Below are 24,207 nucleotides of genomic sequence, written 5' to 3' on the forward strand. Positions count from 1 at the left end.
ACATTGCATCTTTCTTTATTGAAGCATACTTCCTTTCCACTGTCACACAATTGACTCACACTAAGAAGATTATGTTTAAGTCCTTCAACCAGTAGAACTTCTTGCATTTCAGGTAATTCTTCAGTCTTGGTCACAGTACCAATACCCACAATTTTAGCCTTTTGATTGTCTCCAAATATTACATTTCCACCATCAAACTGCTTTAGAGAATTAAACTTTGAACGATCACCAGTCATGTGTCTCGAACAACCACTGTCAACATACCATTTATCTTGTGAATTATAAGCTTTAAAAGCTGTGTACACAAGAAGACTCACGGAATTCAACTTCTTAGGGATCCACATCATTTTAGACTTCACCATTGACCCTTTATCCTTGACTTTCTGAACAAGAGTTAAGTCAGACTTCTTCACATACATCTTAGTGACCTTGTAGTTTCTCATGGCTGAGGTGACAAAATCTCCTTGATTGAACCTTACCTTGTTATCTAGAGGATCAAGTTTGTATCACAGGGTTTTTATGATAGAGAACTTGGCATACACTTCACTTGTTGTAGCTTTAACAAAAACAGAATGATTTTGTTTGATCTTTGTTGCTGTATCACACACATAACCAATTCCAGTCTTCCCAATTTGCTTGGTAAATTGCTTCCAAATTTCAGCCATCTTCAAAGACCTTTCTTCAAGTATAAGAGACAATTTGTAATACCCCGATAATTTAAAGGATTTATTAATTGGGATTAATGGATTTTAGTTTATTTTTAAATGATTTATTTTATTTAATTGAGTGTTTAGATTAATTGTCTCATTTTAATTAGATTTTATTTTGTGATTTTATTTATTGAATTGATATGATGATTTGTGTGCGTGTGTTTGATTATTAATTGAATTGTTGGCATGTTAATTTTATTGGTATATGTGACTTAGTTGTAATTTATTGTTTTGTTTATGTGCTTAGTGTAATTAGTTTTTATTTATTTATTTATTTATTTTAAGTATTTATTTAATTATTTAGTTTATTTAAATTAATTGGATTTGGGCTTAAGAAGAGTGGGACCAATGGATGTGATATTGGGCTTGGATGGAGCCTTATTGGGTTAATTAATAAAGACCCATGGTTAAGTGATTATTTTAATAATTATTTTTGTATAATTATAAATATATATTTAATTATATATTTAATAGGTATTATGGAAGGACATATATATATATATTTATTGATATATATTGGTATATATGATTTAATTAACTAATGGATTAATTATGGAAGGTATATGGAAGGTATATATATATATATATATATATATATATATATATATATATATATGTAATATAATATATGTTTATAGATATATATTATTTAAAGGTTATTATTTTAATTCATTGTCCTAGTTGGAATAGGATTTGGAATTTAAGGTGTATAAAAATACACATAAAGCTTTAGGGTTAAAAGTTTACACGTTAGAAAAAATAAGAGAAGTAGAGAGAAAGAGAGGAAGAGGAGGCCGACAAGGAGGAGACCGAATCTGAGAAAAAGGATGCCGGAATTTGAAGAGACAATCAAAGCTTGAAGCGTCGGTTTCGTTTCGAAACCTTCAGGCGAGTTCTTCTCTATCTTTCCTCTTAGAACCCATAATGATTTCACCTTGAGTATCAAGGCTTTAATTAAATTATTAATTTAAATCAAGGTTAAAACAGATTATTCAAAAGCATTAAGTTAATTTATTTGATTAAATCATGTTTAGATAGGATTATTTAAAAGTAGGAATTATTATAAATTTTTAGTTTGGATTATTAGATTTTATTTGCATATATAGGCATTGTATATATATTTTAAAATCAATGTATAGGTGGAATTATGACCCAAGGGGATTAATTGGGGTTTTTATATTTTCTAGAATTATTATAGATTTTCTGATGTATTTTTAGAGTTGTTTTATTTAATTTTTGGGCAAAATAAATAAATAAATATATATATATATATATATATATATATATATATATAAATTATTAAAATGTTAAGAGGTCTGTTCGTCGGCGCATTCTAAGGGCTTTGAATTCGGTGTGGGCGTGCGTATAGGAAGAGGGTGCACATGGTGATCTGGCTATTCAATTATTTGATCTTAAGAGGATTGATCTGGTGCATCACGATACATGATAGTATGGTACATGTTCGAATTTGAACCATGGATTAGGTTTGGTCAACAAAAGATTGATCTGGTATGGATGCATTTGTGTGAGCTCAAGTGAGCTAATCCAACCAATTATTTTGCCTGTTTGTGACATAAAATTAAAACGGTCATAACTTAGTCATTTTAAATCGAAATTAGGTCATTCTTGAGCTCAAATTTAAGGAATTTTCGTTCTCTTTCCATTGGTACCAATTTTATCATCAGATTCCCATCATACTAGGATATATTTATGTTTTAGTAAGACGGTATCAGAAAATTATTTAAACCGAGATGGAGTATTTATGGGAAACTATTTCTGACGATGTTTAGTAGCATTTAAATTGCGTAAATATAATTAAATTAATTTATTATTATGGAAGGAAGTATATATATATATATATATATATATATATATATATATATAATTGTTTACGATAAGTATGGAGGGATGTGTGTATATATATATATATATATATATATATATATATATATATATATGTGTGTGTATATACATGATTTAAATAATCAAAGATTATTATGGATGGTTTTATACATATTTATATATTATACAATATATGTGTATGTATATATATCAATTAAGGTGATTATTATTATTATTCTTATTTGATATATCTGGAGAGGCTGGTTAGTAAATTTGTGACATGCTTATAATCTGCAGGAGATGCTTATGTATGAATTAGCTTACTGTTAAGTTTAAAGTTGATACATAGTTAAGTTGTAGGCATGGATGAGTTGCCATAGGTGTAAATATATTGCCTAAGTATTTGTATGAATAAAATACATACATAAGAAGTATGGATGAGTTAATAGTTTAAAAGTATAAAATATATATACTTGCAGAGGTATGGTTGAATTGCCAATGTATAAATATATATACTTAAGGAGGCATGGTTGAGTTGCCAATATATAAATAAATATATTTTTAATGACATGGTTGATTTGCCAATGTATAAATAAATATACTTAAGGAGGCATGGTCGAGTTGCCAATATATAAATAAATATATTCATAATAGCATGGTTGAATTGCTAAAGCATAATTAAATTGCTATGTGTATTAGATGATTAAAATTCATCTAGGGATACTGAAGTTGGAGTAGGATTAGATATTCTTAAATTAAAATAATCTAATAGTTATATGTTAGTGTATTATTTTATATATATTAATAAAATAATACTGGTAGAGACATGGATGATTTGTCAAAGCCTAGGTATTGGCTGTATGGTTTAAATAATTAAAATTATTATTGGCTTTTCGATTAAATATAATTTTTCTTGAATTATTTTTTATTATTTAAATGATTAAATAATTATTAAAAATGGAGTTAAGATTAAAGGGGTTTCTCTTTAAAAGAGAAGTAGTTTTGAATTGATTTAGGTATGATTATGTTTTAATCATGGTTTAATGGTTTTGGAAATTAATGAAACTATTAATGGATGTGAAGGTTATACTGTATATAATTATTTATACATATGTGTATCGTTGTTTATTAAACTTAAAGCTTTATTAGGTTTGGTTTTGATCAGAGATGATCTACTTATTGGTTTTCAGAGGTCTGGTAGAGTGAACTTACTCGTAGGGTTTAACCCACGATTTATTTTTCAGGTTATTAGAGGTTCCAGTCTCGAGGTTGAGGATCCGCAGCTGGGAGACTGTCTTTTATCTATTCATCTTGTGTACTTTTAAGTAGTATTGGATTATTGGATAATGTTTTAAGGGGTCCTTGAGTTACAGGATTCCCGAGTTGTAATTGTTGGAGAATTATTAATTAATGTTTATTTATTAGATTTCCTTCAGCTAGTTATTTATTCTTTTTATTTATTTTTTTGTACTCTGTGCTTGTTTGAAATACTTTAATTGTTTTGATATCCCTTGGTTTTGTGCACGGACTTGATCAACCCGTGTTCCGAAATCAGGGGGTATCACACAATTCTTCTTTGCACCTTTTAGTAGACCACTGAGTGTTAACCTAAGACTTAAGCAGACCTAGAAAGATAAGAGAGATTGAGCACAAGGTTGACAGCTTTAGTTTGAAGTGTTTGATGAGAATTTGTCTTGACTTTAGCAGTTCTGAATTGAGCTTTCTAATTTGAGACTTCTGTTGATTTCACTTCACTACAAGTCTTTCACATTCTTCCAGAATTTCCTCAATCTCTGCATCACTGTCTTCTTCAACTTTAATTGCATCTTGTGGTGCTTCAAGAATAGCCATGAACAAGCATTCATCTTTTTGAGTTTCTTCAACTGTTTCTTCCTCTGGATTTGTTTCCCAATCAGACAACAAGGCTTTCCTTCCAAATCTTTTCTTGTTGTTTGGTCCTTCAAACCTTTTCTGAGGTTGTCCCTTAGAAATAGGACAGTTGGACACAACATGGCCAAGTTTTCCACAGCCATAACAGGTAAGATTTTGAACCTGAGACTTCTTCTTAAACCTGAATTTTCTGAACTTCTTAGCAAGGTAAGCCACTTCATCATCTTAAAGATCATCTTCAGATTTAGAATCCACTTCCTCAACAGCTTCTTTAGCTTTGAGAGCTGCTTCTCTTCTGTGTAGAGATGGAGGACCAATTCTCATCTCATAAGCTGTGAGTGAGGCTTGAAGTTCATCAATCTTCTTGTTAGATAAGTCTCTATCTTCAAGAATAGTAACCTTAGCATTGAATCTAGAAGTAAGAAACCTGAGAATCTTCTTACACACATCAGAATCTTTAATGTCTTCACCAAGGGCTTTCATGTTGTTCACAAGATCATTAATTCTGAACATATATTATGCAACAGTCTCTCTTTCTTCCATTTTACAAACTTCATATTGCATCTTGAAGAGTTGAATCTTGTTCTCTTTTATAACATTGTTTCCTTCATGAACAGCTTGAAGAAAGTCCCACATTTCTTTAGCTGTTTTGCAATTTTTGACTCTTGTAAACTCCTGTTGCTTTAAAGCACAAAAAAGAACATGTTTGGCCTTCCCATCATTAGCTACAGCTAGCTTATCTTCAGTAGTTGGATTCTCTGGATTCAGAGTAACAACACCATGTATAGCAGCATGCCACACATCATAGGATTGAGACATCAAAAAGGCTTCCATTCTAGTTTTCCATGAGTCATAGTTAGAACCTTCAAATCCAGGAGCTTTGTTAATAACTTGGCCTTCATCCATAGCTAGGATCAGCTGCAGGCTTGTTAGAACCTTCCAATGCAGACCAAGCTCTGATACCAATTGTTGAACCAAGAGGGGGGGTGAATTGGTTAAACTTTCTCTTTTATAAATCAGCAAAGTAGATAGATAATACACATTCAAGCATTAAAACAGGATTTACAAGGAAACCCTTCCAACAAGGGAAAACCTTGGTTCTTGGCTTTAGCCAATAAAGTCCACTACTAGCTGTATGTATTTTGTTACACACTCAGATGTCTCACCCTCTGCACACACCCAAGCACAAGAATGAAAGCTAGTTTTCACAACCAATACACACACTAGATGATTTCAGCACACATACACACTCCCCCTGTCCTAAGCACCCTTGCTAGGACCAACAAAGCTCTTACAGCTCAACTCATACATCATTACAAGTTGTAAATACAATATTCAATATCTTCTACAAGTGAAAACAGATCATTCAGCACAAAATACCAAGTTACTGCCTCAAAACCACTCTACTGCTGCAGCAAGGGTTGAGGGGTAAAATTGGAATTTTCGTTCGAGATCAATTCACCAGTAGCTTCCACAGTCTTGACTCACTGAATTATTCATGTACATAGCTTTAAACAATCAAGCATAGCATGAAAATATAAATCAAGGTTCAGTCTCAGGTCTGGAGCAACACACTACTGTGCCGTAATAGGGGTTCAGTCTCAGGTCTGGTATATTTAGCTGTGAAATTACAGTCTTGTCCCTGATAACAGAATCATAACAGAGTTTTGTCTTGAAGAACTCCTTGAACTGAAATTAAGTGTTATTTGGCTATATATTGAGTATTACTGGTCTGAGAAAGTTCTATATGCTGAGAAAATGTTGCTGAAAGCTACAGTGAGCCTAAGTTGATGCTACATTACACTTTGACCTACTGAACCTAACATTTGCAGAATTCTACAAGATAGAATTTGAAGCTTCAGTTTAAGTACTTGAACTGTGAACTCTTGTGAGCTGAGATCTATTTCTATTGATGTGGTCAGTGTGTTGATTAACTGAGCTAGGGTCTATTGAGTTAATCAAGGCTATGAAATCAGAGAAAAGGTGAATACTGAAGCTACATTATACATTCACTGATCTGTCCATTGAAATATATTATGAAGCTTGTTGTGTACTGTTTACTTCTTCTCTTGTTGTGTTGATTGAATTTATCATTCAAGCAAGTTTATATTGAGGTTTCAAGACTGTGAAAGCATTGAAAAGAGCTAAGGTGAAGGTGCACTGTGATATGACCTTTCTACCCTTGATTTTAGGGTTTAAGCCTCTTGGGAGCTATCATTGTGTTACCTTGCTGTGATCATTGAGGAAGACATATTTGCAAGTGTACTTTGGCTATAAAGAGCTGTGGAAGTCAATTGCAGGCCATTCTTGGGGCTGCATTGTGAAGTTACCTCTTTGCCCTTCATTTTAGGGTTTTTGCCTTTGGGAGTTATTATTGATCTACCTTGCTTCTACAGTTGTGCACTCCATTCTAGCAGGTTAGTATTGTTGCAGAAAAGGCTGTGAAATCTAGGTTGAGCTACCATTGAAGCTGCATTGTGATTTGACAGTTGTATTCTTCCTGTTGCAGAAAAGTAAACTAGGATTTCACTTTGTTTCACTTAAGGCTTTGTATTGCATTCCAATCTTGTGTTGCAGCTTAAGTGTATTGTGTTAGGTGTATTGACACTTCATTGTATATGGTAGTGAGGCTTTACATCCTCACCCCATTGTTGATTAAGCTATTGAGAGTTTTGTGTGTCCAAGCAGGGTTGCTTAGGACAGGGGGAGTGCTGTGAGCACATTGGTGAGCTAGTGTGTAAGTACTAGTTGTGAAAACTAGTATCTATTCTTGTACTTGGGTGTGTGTAGAGAGTGAGACAGCTAAGTGTGTAACAAGGTACTTGCAGCTAGTGGATGATTTATTGGCTGAGGCCAAGAACCAAGGTTTTTCCCTATTGAGAGGGTTTCCTTGTATATCTTGTGTCATGTGCTTGATTTGTGTTGATTGGTTTTGTTAACTAAGAAGAAAAAGTTTAATTAGACCAATTCACCCCCCCCCTCTTAGTCCAACATATATATATATATATATATATCAATCCCATTCAGTTGCTCCCTGGTGTGCAAGAAGCAATATACGCGACTTCTATTTCAGTCGTTGGATTTCATCCAATGACTGAAATTGAAAACAACTATTTCAGTTGTTTCTGGTTTTTTAAGACTTCAAAACCACTCAATTTGAGTGTTTTAGATAAAATAAAACACCTTATAATAAGAAGGTATTAATAATGAAAAAATTAAACAAATGCTTCCACTAAAATCGTGAAGTCTTTCTATTATGGAAAAATAAAAAATAAAAAATATCATCGTACAAAATTTTTGACAGAAAACTTACATTTTTTTTTCTAGCTCTTTTCTCTATATTCATGTTCTGGTGAAAAAGTCTCTTTTCAAACAGTGCAAGTTTTGTTACTGCATACTTGGGTAAATTTCTTGTAGAGGTTAGTATCTCACTCAACATACTCCTTTCTCGATACATGACTATGAATAGCTTCATATGGGAGACATGATGCACACATGATGAATGAGTACTTTTTGTCAGAAAAAGAAAAGAATCCTTCTTTCTTTTTTGAGATTGACACTGATAAGAATGATAGAATCAATCGATGTTTTTGGGTTGATCCATATGCAAGGAAGGCGTATAACTTTTTTAATGATGTGGTTGTGTTTGATACGACATACAACACAAATCGTTATAGCATGATATTGGCTCCACTTACAGGAGTCAACCACCACGAAAAGACAATCATTTTTGGATGTGGTTTTTAAAGTGACGAGACTACTGAATCATTTGTTTGGTTATTTGAAACATGGCTCAAAGCAATGACAAAGGGTCTGCCAAATGTTATTATCACTGATCAAGACCCAAATGTTATTATCACTGATCAAGACCCTGCAATGCAAAGGCTATATCTCAAACTCTTCCCCACACCCTTCATAGATATTGATTCTGGCACATATTTAAAAAAAATTCCAGACAAGTTAGACTCAATAGTGTTCCGAGATCACTATTTCCTTTATCAAGCATCCATATGGAAATCGGAGACAACTGAAGAATTTGAAGAAAGCTGGAAAAATGCATTGGAAAAGAGTGGACAACAAGGTAATGATTGGTTGAGAACGATGTATGCATTACATGATAAGTGGGTTCTTGTACATGTCAGTAAGTTTTTTTCTGCTGGAATGTCTAGTAGCCAAAGAGTAGAAAGCGCACACTCATTCTTCAAGAAGTATTGCTCAAAAAATAATTCATTAATGGATTTTATTATAAGATTTAACAGAGCGTTAGGACACCTAAGACATGAAGAGGTGACTGATGATCATGTTGATGTCAATGAACAACCAAAATTGAGATCTAAAGTACCTATGGAGAAACAAATGATGGGTGTGTATACAAAACACTACTTCCATAAATTTCAATTTGAGCTTTATGCTAGTGATGAATATAGATTAACTATTTCAACAAAAAATGAAATTCAATGTTTTTAAGAGGCTAAGGTGGTAAATGGAGGCTCTGAAGTGCACCAAGTTGCGTATGATAAGATTAATGAAGAAGTTAAATGCACTTGCCAATCTTTTGAATTTGAAGGTATCCCATGCAAGCATAATTCAGCCTTTTTTAGAATAAAACAAATAATGTTTTTGCCTAAACATTATATAATGAAAAGATGGACAAAGTTTGCAAGGGTTGGAAGTGTAATAGATAAAGATGGTGTGGAGATTAAAGTTATGCAAGATAAGTCAGTTATGGTTAGGCGTACCAAATTATTGCAACTTGCATCGACTATAGTTGATGAAGTTGTTATCTTAGAAGAAAGGACTGAGCTACTGACAAAGACATTGGAAACCGTTTATGAACAACTTAAGGTTATGAATTCAAGCCAAGATGCTGAAAATAATGGGTTTGAAAAAGAGAAGTAATGGGACTTGCCTCAACAAAGAACTTTTAACGATCCCCTGCAAGTTAAAGCAAAAGGATGTGGTAAACGTCGGAGGTCATGGAGAGAGAAAGGAAAGTCAAAATTTAGGCATTGTCATGGTTGTGGCAAAGTTGGACAATCTCACGATAAAAAAAATTGTCCTAAACTTAACAATAGGTAAAATATTTTCTTTTTCAAATTATTATTCACTTACATTTTATTAAATAAATTTTGATATACATTGTTTTCTCTTTTACAGATCAACCATAAATACTGATGAGGATATTGCTTCTAAGTCTGAACATACTGATCATGATGCAAGTGGCTAAATTGTGTCAAAGATTTATATATTTTAAATTATTATTTTTTTAAAACATGTTTTCATCAATTTGTTTCAAAATAATTATGATTTTGTTTACTTTAAATATTTATGTATTCTTCTTTTTGTTATTATCACTTGTACAAAATAATTTAATATTATTTTATTTTTATTTAGGTATGTTGGAGGTGGAGAGAAGAAGATTGAAATTGTCCTTCGCTTTTTTTTTGGAGTTTTATTGGTGAAACATGTTAAAGACTGAAAAAAATTAGTATCAAGGCAAACCGGTTACAGGCTCGGTCACATGCACCCCACCCAAGTCCCTCTTTTGTTCCACCTTCTCAGCAGCTGAAGTTGCCATGCTTTATTTTGCATTCGTTGTTTGGATTTTTTACAAACTCTGCAATCAAGTTTTGAATATCGATCTAGCTTACTATCAAGTACATGAAACTCCTTAGTAATTACATTTAATTCTCTGTTTTTCAAAGCTTGTTTTTTAATAGAATTTTTAATAATTCTTCATTTAGTACTTGTATACCTTTTCAAGGTTGGATTTCTTTTTCATTTAATGGTCTTACTAAATTGACACTATTTTTGTAGTTTAAATCAATTGTATTTCAATAGTAAAAGGGCCTAATATCGAGGGCTAACTACTGGTGGTTACGTTTGTGTTTGGAAAATGCTGGCATTGAGGTTCACATTTGTTACCCATCATTTGTCTTGCTCAAAAACACTAGCCACTAGAGTTACTTACAAATTTTCTTCTGTACATATAGAGGAACATTTATAAATAAATAAAAAATGTCATTCATCCATCAATTAAGGTGGCCTTATTCAAATTACATTTCATCAAAATTTTAATAAAATTCTTAAAAAGATGCACTATTGTATTTAACTTTGTTGCTTAATTATAAAGTAACAAGTTGTAGTCAATTTATTTATTTATTTATTTTTTATTTTATTTGTTTTCTCTTCTTGGAGGACCCTTCTCTCTCCAAAATATCAACTTTTAAAGGAGGACTCTACCCAGTAGAACAAGAAGAGAGACTTTGCAATTTTTTTAAAAAAAAATTTCGTTAAGGTTTTTTTTTTTTTTTTTCCTCTCTCTCTCTCTCTCTCTCTCTCGTTAAGGAAGGTGTCAAAGGTTTTTTTCTCTCTCCTTTCATTTCGTTAGGGTCTATTTGGTTAGCAAGAACTAATTAGAAAAGAAAAATAAAAATATTTATGCGTTTGGTTAGATGGAAACTGAAATTTTTTAGGAAAGTAGGATTCTCGCTGTTATGAATTTTCCTTCTAGTATAAAACATACAAAAATTTACTTTCTCGTAAAACTTAGCCACTTTATATCTTAGTTTCCTCTTGTGCCCTTGTCAATTGTTTCTCCTCCCTCTTCTTCACTTTCTTAGTTTCTCCATGTTTCTCTCCTTGATTCTCTCCACTCTTCAATTTGTCACAAACTTATGTGGATTTCCTTCTGTAAATTGATATAATCCTAATTTAATTATTTTTATTTTTATATATGCATATAAAATTATTTATTTATTATTATTATTTTGGGTTCTATAATTAATAGTGATTGAGATCGAGTGATATACATACATGTGTTTTTTTTTTTATTGTTGGTGTTGTAGGCGATTGAGATTTTTAGTTTGATTGAAAACTTACGATCTCCAGATTTGGGTTTTACAATTGATTGAAAACTTACAATCTCCAAATTTGGGTTTTACAATTGTTGTGTCCGTTAAAGATACAATTTAGATATTAATAGAAATAATTATATTATTATTTTTAATAATATATTATTTTACTTTCCTTTTATTTTATTTTATACTGTTAAAAATGAATATAAACAATTAAGTATAAAGTGATTCATCAAACACAAATTTATTTTATTTTAAAATATTTAAATTCCTAAGAGTAATTTTGGTAATAGAATCATTTTATTTTCTTTTTCATCATATTCAAACTAACAAAATAATATTTTCTCTTAATTTTCTTGAAAAAATTTCCTCTGCACACTGGAATTTGATTTTCTTTTCCTTTACTTCACTTTCTTGAGGAATTTGATTTTTTTTTCCTTTACTTCACTTTCTTTAGGAATTTGATTTTTTTTTTCCTTTACTTCACTTTCTATCAAATTTCGGACCATAAGGAAAGTAGTTTTTTTTTTTTTTGTCAAGTTACTCCATTACTCCCACCCTTCTATATCTAAACGATTTTGGTAGAAATATTTATTTAATTTTTTCATTACTAATACCTCTTTATTATAAGGTATTTTATTTTATTTAAAACACTCAAATTGAGTTATTTTAGAGTCCTAAAAAACCAAAAACAACTAAAATAATTATTTTCAATTTCAGTCATTGAAAATAATCCAACGACTAAAATAGAAGTCACGTATATTACTTCCTACACACCAGAGAGCAACTAAACGGACTGCATACATGATTCTATTGGGATGTGGGGGGAGAAGGTGATGGCGGTGTGGAGGATACTGGTGATGGAGAGGAAGGAGGAACAGTGAGAAAATGAAAAAATATATAAATATTTTATTGGGTAACTGTTAGTGGGCAAAACAGTCAATTGTTATTTTTAGATATTTATGAACATTTTTTAAATATAATAATAAGGGTAGATGAGTAAATTCACCCATAAAATTGGACATTGGGAATCCTTGCCAAAAAATGTCAAACCGCTTGTTTAGTTGTAATTAGGCCAAACCAGGGAAGTTCATTGTAGACCCAATAGGAAAACAAAAATGAGAGAAATGTAGAGCAACAAAAAAAGAAACAGGACAAGGATATATGATCTCAATCAAATGGCTCCAACCTAACCGAGGCCGCCAGGAATGGTAACTGCTGATCTGCCGCCGTTCAAGTACTTGTTCTTGTAAACTGATTCCAAGCCAATCAGTCTATATATACATACATATACATCCCAAACGTTTTTAAGAACAAGAAATATCTGAAATTAACCAAATACAATTACGGCAAAATTTTGTAAAATACTAATCTGCCAAAAAAAAATTGTTTTGCAGGGACAACGGTATAGCTTGAACGCATCACATATTGCATCAAGGCGCTCCTTCGTATGTTCATCACGACTGTCCATTATCCATCTGCATATACCAACAAAATCAGCAACACTATAAAATATATAGTGACTCATATGTGGACTTGTCAAAATCAAAAAATCTCTAAATGAGCTCAGCCATCTGCAGAAGAGTAACAAACTAGATTGACTGATGAATGTAATCCAAATAATTTTTTCTTGGGTAAGAAATCGATTTAGTTCTACCAAGTATAAAGACCTCGTGCACAGCATACATAATATAAAGTTATATAACTCAGGAGCCAACTTGAAAGGGCAACTTCAGAAAAAGAGTATACTACCACAGGCCCATACTTGTGAATGATCATCTTCATTCTCTTAATTCTTTCTTGAACCCCAAAAGACAAGTTCTAGCACCCTAAACCATCTAATCTTTACTTTCCTTGCCACAGACATTATATAAAATAAATAGGATTGAGACACAAATCATACAACTAAGCCAAAACCTCTATTCAAAGAAAACTGCCTTTCAACAGCCTACTTCAAAATAGAAGTCCCTTCTGCTTTAGTTGTAGATAACAGATTCCTCTAAATTGTTGCTGAATAGACAAACAAGGTTTTGGGTTTTGAGTTCTGTACAGGACAGGCTTGACAGTTCCTTCCTTAAATCGATCCACTAGTAGGTAGCAGGTGGGATATTTTAAATTCTACGAGTTAACTGACAATGCCTATTCGGCCCAATCCACAACTAACCGTTTTCATAGTACTGTTGCCCATGGAGCACAAAGCCAGGTACGTTTTGTCAACCTCTACCATTTGTAACAGAATTTGTTGTTGTCATCATTCAAGTTTTCTTATCACAACTCAAAAAATGGAATAACAATCTGCTTAGCACGCATCTTCCTGGGAAATGGAGCATTTTAATAATGCAAACTGACAAAACCTTGATGACAAGGGAATACGAGATGCTAATCTGACAAAAGATGTTACTATATACAAACTTCAAAAGAAATTTATAAACATCATAAAAACCTAATGTTAACAATTGTATTGGTATTACATGCAGGGTGTTTTATAAATAAAGAAGAATTCAATAATGTCAGAGGACTAAGACCTTTACTCCCATCACCTAGTATTTGTGTTAGTTTTTGGATTATCTCCCAGTGATATACCCCATCAAACTTACCGTATAAGTGTGCATAACATGATGAATAGTAATAATGGCTATTCAGATACCGTGCACTACCTAAGGGACACCTATAAATGGATATGAGATCTACTAATTTTCTTTTGATAAGTAATAATTAAATAAAAAGGCGTTCAAGAGTGGAACGCGCCTCTTATACAAAAGTGGAACCGGGGTCTAAGGCCCCAAAGAATCCAAAAAAAATGATTAAATCATCGGAATGGGAACAAAACTTCCTCTTCACGTAACTGAAAAGAGAGCAAATCCAAAAAATGATTAAATAAGATTCCAACAGTCGCTCGCCATGGGACAATGCATGAGGATATGATCAACCGACTCACCGTCTTGTTTGCATAGGCAACACCAGTTAACAAAACAGTTACCCCTTTTCCTTAAATTATCGACCGTCAGAATCTTACCCCATACAGCGGTCCATACAAAGAATGCCACCTTAGTTGGAGCCATAGAACGCCAGATGGTCATCCACAGAAAATTAATGATATCAAAATTAGATAGACATAAGAATAAGGAACGAACTTCGACGCGACCATGGGAAGAGGGAATCCATGCCAAATCATCACTACCTCTGCCAGCTGCCTCCTATCAATACAGCAAATCCAGAAAAACACATACATCGTCCAACACTCAATCCTGAAAAGAACGCTGAATGTGTACGTCCCACGTAATCCCACTACTATCAAGCCGATAACAGTCAGCTACGTAGGCATGTCTATCAACTGCAATACGATATAATCTGGGAAATGTACGAGACAAAGGCTGGTCACCACACCAAAGATCCTCCCAGAAACGAACACATCTGCCATCACGAACTTTGAATCTGATGTGAGAAGAGAAAGCATCCCATCCCTTCCAAATGAATTTTCACGCCCCAACTCCTCCCACGAGAGAAACCGGACAGGTAGACCAGCCACCACTCTCTTCCCCATACTGGAATGAGACTAGCCTTTGTCAAAGGCGATGTCTTTCCCTCCCGTACATCCACATCCATTTACCCAAGAGACCTTGATTAAAGGGAACCAATCTTCTAATAACAATACCACCCAACTTCATGGGCTTGCAAACTTGTTCTCATCTGACAAGGTGATACTTAAACTCTTCGCCCTTTCCTCCCCAAAGGAAATCCCTTTGAATTTTTTCAATCCTAGCAAGAACAGAGCAAGGATTTTGGAACATACATAAAAAATATGTGGGAAGGCTCGATAAAGTGCTCTTAATAAGAGTAACTTCCCCCCCCCCCTCTCCCGGCGCGACAAGTATTGCTTCTTCCATCTTGCCAATCTCTTCACAAACCTATCAATCACAAGGTCCCAACTCCCCACTGTCCTAGAGGAAACCCCTAGAGGGAAACCCAAATACGGAATGGGAAAAGAACTCACCCTAAACCCAAGGACTGCAGCTAAAGAGGAGATATATCCTAAACATCCCCTACCGGGACAAGCACGCTTTTAGCCACGTTGACCTTAAGACCAAAAACACCCTGAAAACAGGCCAAGATGCACCTCAAATATCTAAGTTGAGACACATAAGCATCATAGAAAACCAGGGTGTAGTCCGCAAAAAGTAAATGAGAGATCTCCATCTGATGGACTAGATCTCTTCCCACCATAAAGCCCTTAATAAGACCAAGATTCTCTGCCCTTCGCATACGTCTGCTTAAACCCTCCATAACAATAAGAAAAAGGAAAGACGACAAAGGATCTCCTTGTCTTAAACCCTGAGTGCACCCAAAGAAACCCGCAGGAGACCCGTTCACAAGAACAGAGAACTTGACAGACGAAAGACGTGTCTCAATCCATTTCCTCCATCTACTTCCAAACCCCACTCTCTATAGCAAATATAGCAGGAAATTCCAATTCACATGATCATCCGCTTTCTCAATGTCAAGTTTGCATTAGACTCCGGAACACCATTTCGCAATCTAGAATCCACACATTCGCCTGCACTAAGAACTGAACCAAGAATTTGCCGTCCTACAAAAGCGTTCTATGAATCTGAAATAATCCCATCCATTACTTCCCTCATCCTAAGAGCAAGAACCTTAGCCATTAGCTTGTTTAGCTAATTGGTCTAAAGTCTTTAATGTCAGAAGCACCTCCCTTCTTAGGAATAAGGGCAATGAATGAGACATTTAGCGACTTCTCAAAGGCGTTTGTAGAATAAAACTCCTGAAATGTACCCATCACCTCGTTTCTCACAACCGCCCAACTTTCCATCAGAAGCCGCATAGTAAACCCATCAGGCCCCAGAGCTTTGTCCCCATTACAACTTGATAAAGCCTTTAGAACTTCATCTTCAGTAAAAGGAATCTCAAGCCCCTCTCTATCCAACTCAGAAATAGCCTCAAAATGGAGACCATCAAGTTTAGGTCTTCAAGCTAGCGGCTCGGTATAAAGCTTCTGATAAAAAGAAGCAATCCCATTTCGCACCTCTTCCTCCCTCCACAACTCCACACCTTCCACCCGAATTCGTCCCAATATGATTACTACTATGAGCATTAGCGAGTCTGTGAAAAAAAATTGTGTTACGATCTCCCTCCTTTAGCAAAAGAGCCTGGGATTTTTGTCGCCACGATATCTCCTCCATAGCAGCAATCTCAGCAAGAACTACCTGACAGGAGGCTCTTCTAGAACGTAATAAATCCACATCCCCACCCTCCTCTTCAAGCCAATCAATCTCAGAAAATTCAGCAAGGACACTATTCTTCCTCCATTCAAGATTCTTGAAAACATCCTTATTCCGCTTCTTAAGATCGAATTTGAGAGCCCTTAACTACGTAGTTTGTTATGAAAAACGCATCAAACCCAAATCAGAATCAAGAATCACGACAGAATAGTAAACACGCCACACTAAGACACAAAGATTTATACGTGATTCGGCAACAGCCTAAGTCCACGGTTGGGATCCGGCGAAAGTTTTCAGCCCCTCTCTGTTTATATACAATTTACAGAGACACTCTCAACATCCACTCCAAACCCTAAGCGCCCTTATATATTGGGCTACAAGAAAATAATTAGGGTCCACGACCCATGAGCAAAAACGGGTCAAAAAATTTTCAACGGGTCGTTGGGTTTTTGTGACCCGGCACCAAATTTGTGCCACAACATCACAGTTAACGTGAAGCTAGGCGAACCTATAACAAAAGCTCCTTCCCAACAAGACTGAACTTTCCCTTGGAAGTCCTCCGCTCCAGCCACATATTCTCAAATTGAAACGGGGACCTTCGAGAACACAAACCCCTACAATCCAAAACCAAAGGAACATGATCAGATGTGACCCTTGCTAAAACTGCTTGAACGACATTCGGGAATTTCTCTTCCCACTCCCCAGAAATCAAAATTTGATCTAGCCTTTAAAAAGTGACTGGGTCCTTGCCATTTGACCATGTATAGGCTGCGCCTTCTATTGGTAAATCAATAAGAAGATGCTCGTCGATGATGTCAAAAAACTAATCCATATCAGAAGACCTCCTTCCTCCTGTAGACCTCTCTAATGGGAATCTAACAGAATTGAAATCCCTACCCAAACACCAAGGAAGAGACCACAGTCCTTGAACATGACAAAGCTCCTCCCAGAAAAAAAAAAAAAAGGTCGATCATTATGAATAACCGGTCATAGACCTTAGTAAAAACCCATCTGAAATTGTCCTCTTCCAACTTGAACTTGCAGGACACAGAGAATCTCCCCACCCACACATCCATCCTAGACAACCATCTACAATCCCACATAACTAAAATTCCGCCAGAAGTACCTGTAGAATTCAAAGGCCTCCCATTCCACAAACCTTCCTCCCCACAAACTCCTAATCACCCCCATCAGAAATGGATGCCAACTTGGTTTCTTGCAAACAAACAACCTGGCCCCCACTTCCTTAAAGCTACCTTTACCACCCTCCTTTTATTTGGATCATTGAGACCATGAACATTCCAAGTAATAATTCGTAGCTTCATTAAGAACCAAATAAGATAATCTCCCCTCCTCCCTTCCTCAAACTCCTACTTCTAGTCCTTCACCTCTCCCTCACCGCCCCTTTCTTCCCTTTATAATTGAAGTAAGAGATAAAATTCTTGACCTCCTGTGCCCCATCCCAGGATGATAAAGGCCTCGTATTCACCACCTCATCAGTCACTACAACCTCTCTTCCTTCCACTATTGCTTGAAGAATGCATAGTGTCAGGTCATTGTTCCCCTCAGATGAAACACCCAACAACTCAATAGTTAGTAGCTCTGACATTTTCGACCACCCAATCCTTTCCCAAATCTGTATCCGTTCCAGAACTACCAGGTCGCATGACAGCCAATGGTTCCTCCTCTATCACGTTAGAGTAGTCATTCTCCAGCCAAGGGACAAACTCATTGGAGCTAACCTATTGGATGGAAACCAGATCAGTTGTCACCTCCTCTACACTATCTCTTCCTAACTCAAGCGGCACTGTCATCGAATCAGAATCTGTGTTATAGTCTCCCATTCCATTACTCACGAATCTGACAAACTCATTCTCCTCAACCCCTAGAGGTGGCAAGCAATTAAGGCCTTTCAAGGCTACATATAGGCGGAGTTCTTTGAGCAAAGCCATAGCTGACTCATTAGATAGTTGAAAATGGAGATCTCTCCCCACACAGACTGTAACCCCCTCTGATGAGTCCTGAACTGCACAATCGACTCGGTCAACATGCCCATAAGTAACAAACCCGCAAGCAACCTTCCAATCCGTAACCATACCATGCTCAACTTCAGGTGCCGCCGAAGGCACAACTGATAACACACAACTCTTCTCCGTTGCTGTCTCAACATCACTTCTCACCGCCCCACAAGGAGTAGAAGAGGAAGAAGGGGCAGTAAGAGAGCTCCAGGGGTGAATAACAGAGGTCATACCTGGGTCGTTAGTAGACGTCCAGTTCTGTGTCTTTTGTCGTCCATCTATTAACATGGCGATGTCTATGAGAGTCCCGAGATGAAAATCTAGAGCTTCTTCCCTTCCGTAGTGCAGTGACGGGTAAAGACGTTTTTGAAACATTAGCATAACACTGAATATGACGAAAACCCTTCTCATCTATGCTCACACCAGCCTCGTCGGCACTAAGTTTCATCCATCTCCTCTCCTCCGGCGAAGTCTATAAATTTGCAAAAGTACCATGAAGAGGACTCCTCTGTGAATGATTATTGATGTTGGGTTCAATAGATGGGTTGGGCTTTGTATTAAGAAAAGAGATTTGGTTATTGGCCCCCAAGAAACCTTTCTTTTTAAGTCTAAGCACTCTGGTGGCCCATTTCGTGACTTATCACGGCTGGGCTTGGGCAAGGTCTGTGGGCTGGAACGAAAGGAATTTATGGCAACCCAGTTTATTTTTTTCTCTCTAGGGAAAACCCTAACTGGCGATAGCATCTAGGGTTTCGAGGGGTGTCGTGCATTATGGAGGAGGGGGTTCCCCCCTCTTCACAACCGGCAAGCTTTTCCGGGCTGGCCAAATACCCCGCTACTTACTTCTTCTTCTACTTCTCCCCCATCGCCACCCTCATGGCATAATCTTTTCTCTTCTTCGTCCTCCAAATCTTTTACTAATCTTTCCTTCCATAGTGCCAGTCGTGGTGCAAAGGTTTCCATCGCTGAATCAGTTGTTGCAAAAGAGATACATTTCTGGAAAACTTCGGTGGTAGGGTATGTGATGGGAAAACGACCTTACTATCATCGTTTTAAGAGTTTTGTGGAGAAACGCTGGGCTAAGAAGGTTACTGTGGTGTACCTTAAAGACAGTTTTTTCATTGTTCGATTCGATTCAGAAGATGAAGTGTTGCAAACGTTATCACGTATTCATACCTTTGAAGGCCGACCGACCTATTGTCATTAAACAATGGGACAAAAATGTTAATCTATCAAAGGAGGTTTTGGAGTCAGTTCTTGTCTGGTTATGTATTCATAATTTGCCAGTTCATTGTCATAATGCCGATGCAGTGTCAATGGTTTGCTCTAATTTTTCTAAACCAATTTTTATGGATGATCCAGAGTTACACCGCGATAAGGGTGATTATGTTCGTGTCATGGTTGAGGTTGGGGTTAAAGAAGATTTACCAGACCCTTTGGTGGTTGATATACATGAAGATGATTGTTCTCTTGATCTTGAATATGAGTGGCGTCCCAAACTCTGTGCAGTGTGCAAGAAGGTGGATCATTTGGAAGATCGATGCCCTATAAAATCTTTGCAGGCAAAACCTAAACCTAAGAAGGGAGTAGATCAATGGGTGGTTAAGCATAAGGGAAAAAATGTGATGGTAGATGAGGTGTTCGAAGTATTGCCTATGAAGGCTTCAGTCTCTACGCCTGAAGTAGTCCAAGTTTCTAATTCATTTGCAGTTCTGGAAGAGGAGGAAGGGGTTAAAACTTCGTCCAGTATTCCAGTCTTTATTTCCAACTCTCAAGTAGAGGAAGGGGAGGTCTTGGTCACTGCTGAGAAGGCTGCTCCTTTGATTACTAATTCCAGCTCTCATGGTTCTCTAATGGAAACTACTGTGCCCATTGATACTTTAGCTGTTGTACAGCATGCAGTGGAGGAGGCTGATGTCCCTACCCTATCATTGGTGGATGGTTTGGCTGAGGTGGAGGAAATAAGTCCTTCAACCATAGACAGAGGCAAGGAGATAGATCAGGATGGTGTCCCAGCTGCCACTACTGAATCGGTGCAAAAAGTTAAATCCAAAAAGGCTGGGATTGAGGCATCAAATAGAGTTACTAGAAGTAAGGTGGGGCAGCTGCCTCGTTCTTCCCCTCCTACCCAATGATAGGGGCATGGAATGTGCGAGGCTTAAATAAGCCTAGAAGACAAAAAGAGGTAAGAAACTGGGTTGCCAGAAATGCCTTTCAATTTGTCTGTTTGTTAGAAACTAGAGTTCAAGCTAGCAAGTTTTCTTTTATTTCCAAGAAAATTAGGAATGATTGGTGTTGGATTAATAATTATGATGCACATCTGGGGGGTCGTATCCGGATTGGTTGGAATCCTGTGTTGTTTTCTGTTTCTGTGTTGGACAGCAAGGATCAATGCATGCTACTCAAAGTGGTGTCTTACAGTCTGGGGATGTTATCCATTGTACTCCTGTTTATGCAGCCAATCAGAATAAGGAAAGGAAAGATTTATGGAAATTTATTACAAATTATTCTTCTCTGATACAAGGGCCTTGGATTACTTTTGGGGACTGGAATGCAATTAGGTTCCATAGTGATAAAAGAGGTGGGGGTTCAGTTCCACAACGGCTGCTGGATGATTTTAATAAATGTTTGCAGGATTCCAATTTAAGGGAATTGTATCCTATTAATGGTGAATGGTCGTGGTTTAATAGACAGAGGGTCAGAAGGAGGATTCATGTGAAGCTTGATAGAGTTTTTCTCAATGATAAATGGATGGCTCAGTTTCCTGGTACAAAATTCTCTTATACAATGGCCAAAACATCAGATCATTATGGTGTTATGATACAAGTTTCAAAGCACTTTGCTACAGGTCCAAAACCATTCAAAATGCTTAAAGTTTGTTGCAACAAGAGTGAGGTACTCCCCTTGGTTCAGCAGGCTTGGAGTTGTGAGATTTCTGGTTCTCCCATACATCAGTTGCTTCAAAAACTCAGAGAAGTTAAGAAGGTTATTAAGGAGTGGAATAAGAATATCTTTGGGAATGTGGGAGAGAAAATTATTGAGACTACTCGAAGGCTTGAAGTGCAAGAAAATTTGTTAAAGGCCCCCTCTGATAATCTCCTTGATGAAGAACAACAGGCTAGAGATGATTATAATGCTGCTTTGACAGATCAGGATATTCTTTTAGCTCAGAAGTCCAGAGTCACTTGGCTTCAAGACAATGATAGATGCACAGCATTCTTCCATCAAAAACTGAAGCAACATCGTAATTTTAATGCTATTACAAAGGTGGAGAATGAGGATGGGGAAGTCACTACAGATCCAAAGACCATTACTGACTGGTTTGTTAACTATTATTCTAAACTTTTTACAAGGAGGTCTACAGAGGTAGTTTGTGACATTAATCCTAGGCACTCACTGGATCCTGAAGATATAGATATGCTTGAAGGTCCTATAATTTATGAAGAAGTGAAGAGTGTGGTGATGGCTTTCCCCCCTGACAAAGCCCCTGGCCCTGATGGTTTTCCAGCAAGATTTTATCAAGTTTTTTGGACTGTGGTAGATCAAGAAGTGGTGGCTGCTGTCCAACATTTCTTTTCTACTAAATCTATGCCTATAGGGGTAAGTCGTTCTTTTCTTACAATGATTCCTAAGGTAGGAGATGCTTCTAAATTAGGAGATTTTCGACCTATAGCTTTGTGTAACTTGGTCTATAAAATCATCACCAAAATTATGGCAAATAGACTTGCTTTGGTTCTACCCAAATTGGTGGGTATGGAACAATGTGCCTTTGTTCAAGGTAGGAAAATTCAAGAAGCACTTATCATGGCCCATGAATTAGTGAGAGATTTTAGAAAGCCTACTCAACCTGCTATGGCTCTAAAGATTGATATTAGAAAAGCCTATGACTCGGTTTCTTGGGAGTGCTTGGTGGCAGCTTTGAAAAAGTTTGGTTTCAGAGATGGCTGGATTGAGTTAATTCTTTTCATTTTCAATTCATCTAGATATTCAATATTACTGAATGGTACACCTGCTGGATTTTTTAAACCAGAGAGGGGGCTGAGACAAGGCTGCCCTCTTTCCCCTCTGCTTTTTACTCTTGTTACAGAACTCTTTTCATCTCTTGTTGCTGAGGCTGTGCAAAAGAAGGAGCTGATTGTTTTGAAAGCTGTGAAAAAATTTCAACATCCTTTTACTCATATTTTTTTGCAGATGACTTAATGTTAGCATGTGAAGCATCAATTCACAATGCTACAGTGCTTGATTCTATTTTAAAGAGATTTGAGGTGAACACTGGTTTGCAGATTAATCAAGGGAAAAGCAAGGTTCTGTTTTCTAGAGCTGTCCGAAGAAAAAGTCCATTGCTGCAGGTTCTGAAATGTGCAGAAGATTGTTTCCCTATCAAATATTTGGGGCTGCCTTTGAGCCCAACTGGTTTGAAGAGAGCTCACTGTAACGAGCTGTTAGATAAGATCTCTAGTAAACTAACCTGTTGGAGCACCAAAATATTATCATTAGCAGGTAAATTGGAGTTGCTTAGGGCTGTGGTCACACCTATTTTTCAATATTGGTGTAGCATCTATGATATTCCTATGGCTGTTATTAATCAAATTCAGAAAAAGTGTAGGGATTTTCTATGGGGCAGTACTGAAAATGCAAAGAAGCTGCATCTTTTAAACTGGAACAGGGTTACTCAAACTAAAGCTGAAGCAAGCTATCTGATATTCAAATGGCCTCCAGATGTGTTTTAGCTTGGGATTTTCTAAATAGTAAAGATAAGTTGTGGATTTCTTGGCACACTTTCAGGTATGCTTCTAATTACTGGACAGCGGTTACTAGAATCACAAGTTCAATTGTTTGGAAATCTTTGGTGGCAGTTCAAGAAATTCTTCAACAACATATCAAGTTTCAGATTGGGAATGGACTGCAGATCAGTTTATTCAATGATCCATGGTGTGATGGACTTTTTTTAAGGTCTTTATTTGGCCATAGAGTGATACGCAGCTTGCAATTGCCTAGAGAAGCCTCTGTTAATTCTTTAATTCTGCATGGTGCTTGGAATTTCAATATATTGCAAGCTGATAGCTTGATTCCAGTTCGAGATTATCTGAGGACAGTTAACATTAGTGCTGGAGACAATCTACTGAAGTGGGAAGAAGGAAAGTTCTCTTTTAAAAGTGCTTGGAGAGTCACTAGAAGTGTGGAGATAGAGGTTCCATGGTATAAACTCTGTTGGGGTAAGGCAAGGCCTAGGTGGTCTATAACTGCAGTTTTGGTCCTCCAGAATAGATTGCCTTCAATGACAAATTTGCAAAGAAGGAAAATATGTCTAGCTGCCAGATGTTCCTTATGTCAGAATGACATTGATGATACAAATCATATTTTTGTTTCCTGCCCTTTCTCTTGTGGTTTTTGGACTTGGTTGGGAGAGTTATTAGGTTGGGATATGGTTTCATTTCAGGAGGTGGTTTCGGTTTGGGATTTGTTTTTATGGATGGATAATTTGTATCACAAATCTAAATCTCTACAGAGCCTGTTTGCTGCTGGTCTTTGGCATATTTGGAGAGAGAGGAATAATAGATTACATGGTTCTCCTAGTGCTCTTTTAGGGGTAGTAGCAAGAACTACTCTTATGGAGGTGTGTGAAGTCCAGGGTATTCTTCTTAATGAT

At 36.3% G+C, this 24,207-nt stretch overlaps 1 protein-coding gene across 2 annotated transcripts in view; it reads right to left on the reverse strand.

Annotated features, from left to right (window-relative positions):
• Nucleotides 1-11,873: 11,873 nt before the first annotated feature.
• Nucleotides 11,874-24,207, reverse strand: part of LOC132294572 (protein CHROMATIN REMODELING 24-like) — a 43,355-nt gene continuing 31,021 nt past the window's right edge. For both annotated transcript variants that reach the window (XM_059792482.1, XM_059792490.1), the window contains exon 22: nt 11,874-12,777. In XM_059792482.1, the coding sequence (XP_059648465.1) occupies nt 12,757-12,777 (21 nt within the window). In that variant the 3' untranslated portion in view covers nt 11,874-12,756. The remainder of the gene's footprint in view (nt 12,778-24,207) is intronic.

The sequence above is a fragment of the Cornus florida genome, unplaced genomic scaffold (assembly GCF_030987335.1).
Source record: "Cornus florida cultivar Cherokee Brave unplaced genomic scaffold, ASM3098733v1 CherokeeBrave_3.0.0_Hap2_Chr01, whole genome shotgun sequence".
NCBI classification, from domain to species: Eukaryota; Viridiplantae; Streptophyta; class Magnoliopsida; order Cornales; family Cornaceae; genus Cornus; species Cornus florida.